The sequence below is a fragment of the Hevea brasiliensis genome, chromosome 18 (assembly GCF_030052815.1).
Source record: "Hevea brasiliensis isolate MT/VB/25A 57/8 chromosome 18, ASM3005281v1, whole genome shotgun sequence".
NCBI classification, from domain to species: domain Eukaryota; kingdom Viridiplantae; phylum Streptophyta; class Magnoliopsida; order Malpighiales; family Euphorbiaceae; genus Hevea; species Hevea brasiliensis.
Window position 1 is genome coordinate 22051616 of NC_079510.1, and position 3654 is coordinate 22055269.

The 3654-nt window shown below is 41.4% G+C and overlaps 1 protein-coding gene across 1 annotated transcript; it reads left to right on the forward strand.

The window, feature by feature from the left end:
* Positions 1 to 380: 380 nt before the first annotated feature.
* LOC131175835 (uncharacterized) lies at positions 381 to 2939 on the forward strand. The gene is made up of 3 exons (XM_058140508.1): positions 381 to 1430; positions 1662 to 1989; positions 2275 to 2939. The coding sequence occupies exons 1-3, from the start codon at positions 381 to 383 to the stop codon at positions 2937 to 2939; spliced, it is 2043 nt and encodes a 680-aa protein (XP_057996491.1).
* The last annotated feature ends 715 nt before the right edge of the window (positions 2940 to 3654 follow it).

Consider the following 3654-nt stretch of genomic DNA (forward strand, 5'->3'; position numbering starts at 1 on the left):
CAAGAGGGAGAGGGAGAGTGGATGGTAACATTAGTGGGATCAAAATGAAAATTCCGTCATTCCAAGGCAAAGCCAATCCGGATGCATATTTGGATTGGGAGAGGAAGGTGGATCTCATTTTTGATTGTCACAATTATAGTGAGGAAAAGAAGGTGAAGCTTGCAGTAGTTGAGTTTACAGATTATGCCATAGTTTGGTGGGATCAATTGCTCACTAAAAGAAGGAGAAATGGGATGAGGGCTGTTGAAACTTGGGATGAGATGAAGCAAATCATGAGGGACAGATTTGTACCTTAACATTACTATAGGGAGTTGCACCAAAGGTTGCAAGGGCTGGTGCAAGGAAACAAAAGTGTGGAAGAATATTTCAAGGAGATAGAGATGGCTATGATAAGAGCCAATGTAGAGGAGGATAGGGAAGCCACTATGGCTAGGTTCCTAAAGGTGCAGAATCTTGATATTGCCAACATAGTGGAGCTACAGCACTATGTAGAGCTTGATGACATGTTAAATATGGCAATCAAGATAGAAAAACAACTAAAGAAGAAGAAAGCATTCAAAATGGGTGCAGGTATGAATTTGGGCAACAATGCTCCATGGAAACCGAATTGGAAGAAGGGTGAAACTAGTGATTCCAAGGCTGTTTCTAAGGAAAAGAAAGAGGAGACTAGGGGTGGAGAAAAGCCTAGTGTGACTGAGAAAGGCAAGGGACAGAATACCTCTAGTGGGAGAACTAGGGATATCCAATGTTTTAGGTGCCTAGGGAAGGGACATTATGCATCTCAATGTCCTAACAAGAGGGTGATGGTGATGAGGCCGAATGGGGAGATCGAATCAGAAGATGATGATGCAAGTGAGAGTATGCCTCCTTTGGAGGAAGCTAGTGATGTAGAGCATGCCGTGGGAGGAAATATTCTGGTGGTTAGGCGTGCACTAAGTGCACAAGCAAAGGAAGAAGAGGGAGATGCACTACAAAGGGAAAACATTTTCCACACTAGATGCTTGGTGAATGGTAAAACTTGTAGCATGATTGTAGATAGTGGTAGTTGTGTGAATGTTGCCAGCACACTCATGGTTGCGAAGCTTGGCATGCGCACTATCAAGCATCCTAGACCATACAAGTTGCAATGGCTGAATGATTGTGGGGAAATTAAGGTGAACAAGCAAGTGATGTTGGCTTTTTCTATTGGAAGGTATAAGGATGAGGTGTTGTGTGATGTGGTGCCAATGCATGCTGGACATATTTTGCTAGGGAGACCATGGCAATATGATAGGAAGGTAGTGCATGATGGATTTAGGAATAGGTACTCCTTTGATCATGATGGACGAAGGGTTACTTTAGCAGCATTATCACCCGCACAAGCTTTTGAAGATCAATTAAGGATAAAACAGACCATGAATGAGCAACAACAAAGAGAGGCCGAGCTAAGAGTGCAAAAAGAGAAAGAAAGAAAAGAAAGAGAGGAAAAAGTAAGAGGGAAAAATGAGGAAGAGAAAGAGAAGAGAGAAAATTCAAAAAGAGTGAAACCAAAAGGAAAGGGCTCGGGGCAAAAGGAGAGTTGTGAGAAGAGTGGAGAGAATAAAGTCAGTTTACTAGCAAAAGCCAAGGATGTGAGGACTGCATATTTTTCTAGTATGCCAATGGCTTTGCTGATTTGTAAGGGAGCTTACACCAATGTTTCTAACCTTGACCAATCCATTCCTAGTTGTGCTTTGCCCTTATTGCAGGAGTTTGAGGATGTTTTCCCTGAAGAAATACCTAATGGGCTACCACCCATTAGAGGCATAGAGCACCAAATAGATTTTGTACCTGGAGCTGTAATCCCAAATAGGCCAGCCTATAGAACCAATCCGGAAGAGGCTAAGGAACTTCAAAGACAAGTGGAGAAGCTTCTAGCAAAAGGCCATGTTAGGGAGAGCATGAGCCCATGTGCCGTACCTGTTCTTTTGGTGCCTAAGAAAGATGGGAGCATGCGCATGTGTGTGGATTGTAGAGCAATCAACAAAATCACTATAAAGTATAGACATCCCATACCTAGACTTGATGATATGCTTGATGAGTTGCATGGTGCATGCATATTTTCTAAAATTGACTTAAAGAGTGGTTATCACCAAATTTGCATGAAATTAGGAGATGAATGGAAAACTGCCTTTAAGACTCAATATGGACTATATGAATGGTTAGTCATGCCATTTGGCTTGACCAATGCACCTAGTACATTTATGAGGCTTATGAACCATGTGTTGCGTGCTTTCCTAGGAAAATTTGTTGTAGTGTATTTTGATGATATCTTAGTATATAGCCAAAATATGCATGATCATTTGCTGCACTTGAGACAAGTTTTTGAGGTGTTGAGAAAAGAGCACTTGTATGCCAATCTTAAGAAATGCACTTTCTGTATGGACAAAGTTATTTTCTTAGGAATTGTGGTGAGTGGCAAGGGAATTGAGGTTGATGAGGACAAGGTAAGAGCCATTAGAGAGTGGCCTGCACCTAAGTTCGTGAGTGATGTGAGGAGCATCCATGGGTTGGCTAGTTTTTATAGGAGATTTGTAAAGGACTTCAGTACCATAGCCTCACCCTTGAATGAAGTTGTAAAAAAGAATGTGGGATTCAAGTGGGGGGAAGAACAAGAGCATGCATTTAATTCACTTAAGGAGAAATTGTGTTCTGCACCTTTACTTGCTTTACCTGATTTTTCTAAAACTTTTGAGATTGAATGTGATGCCCCTGGAGTGGGTATTGGAGCTTTTGAAGGTGAAAGGAGACCGATTGCCTACTTCAGTGAGAAGCTAAGTGGGGCCACATTGAACTACTCCACTTATGACAAAGAGATGTATGCTTTGGTGCGTGCACTTGAGACTTGGCAACACTACTTGTGGCCGAAGGAGTTTGTCATTCATAGTGACCATGAGTCACTCAAGTACTTAAAGGCGTAACAAGCTCAACAAGCGCCATGCCAAGTGGAGTGAATTCATTGAAGGTTTCCCATATGTGATTCAATACAAGCAAGGCAAAGAGAATGTGGTGGCTGATGCACTTTCAAGGAGGTACACTTTACTTTCCATGCTTGACGCTAGACTTTTAGGCTTCGAACATGTGAAAGAAATGTATGCTAATGATGATGACTTTGGGAAAGTGTTTGCCTTTTGTGAACATGCTGCATATGATAAATTCTATAGGCATAATGGTTTCTTGTTTAGGGAAAATAAATTATGTGTGCCTAAATGCTCAATTAGAGAGTTGCTTGTTCAAGAATCACATGCTGGTGGTTTAATGGGACATTTTGGGGTTGCAAAGACCTTAGAAATTTTAAAGGAACATTTTTATTGGCCACACATGAAGAGGGATGTAGAGAGAGTGTGTGCTAGATGTGTGACTTGCATGAAGGCAAAGTCCAAAGTAAGGCCGCATGGTCTATACATGCCATTGAGTGTTCCTAGTGAACCTTGGGTAGATTTATCCATGGATTTCATTTTGGGTTTACCTAGGACAAAGAAAGGCCATGATAGTATTTTTGTTGTTGTTGATCGTTTTTCCAAGATGGCTCATTTCATGTGACTTGTTGATCGTTTTTCCAACATTTTTGTTGATCGTTTTTCCAAGATGGCTCCTTTTGCCATGTCACAAGACTGACGATGCATCTTACATTGC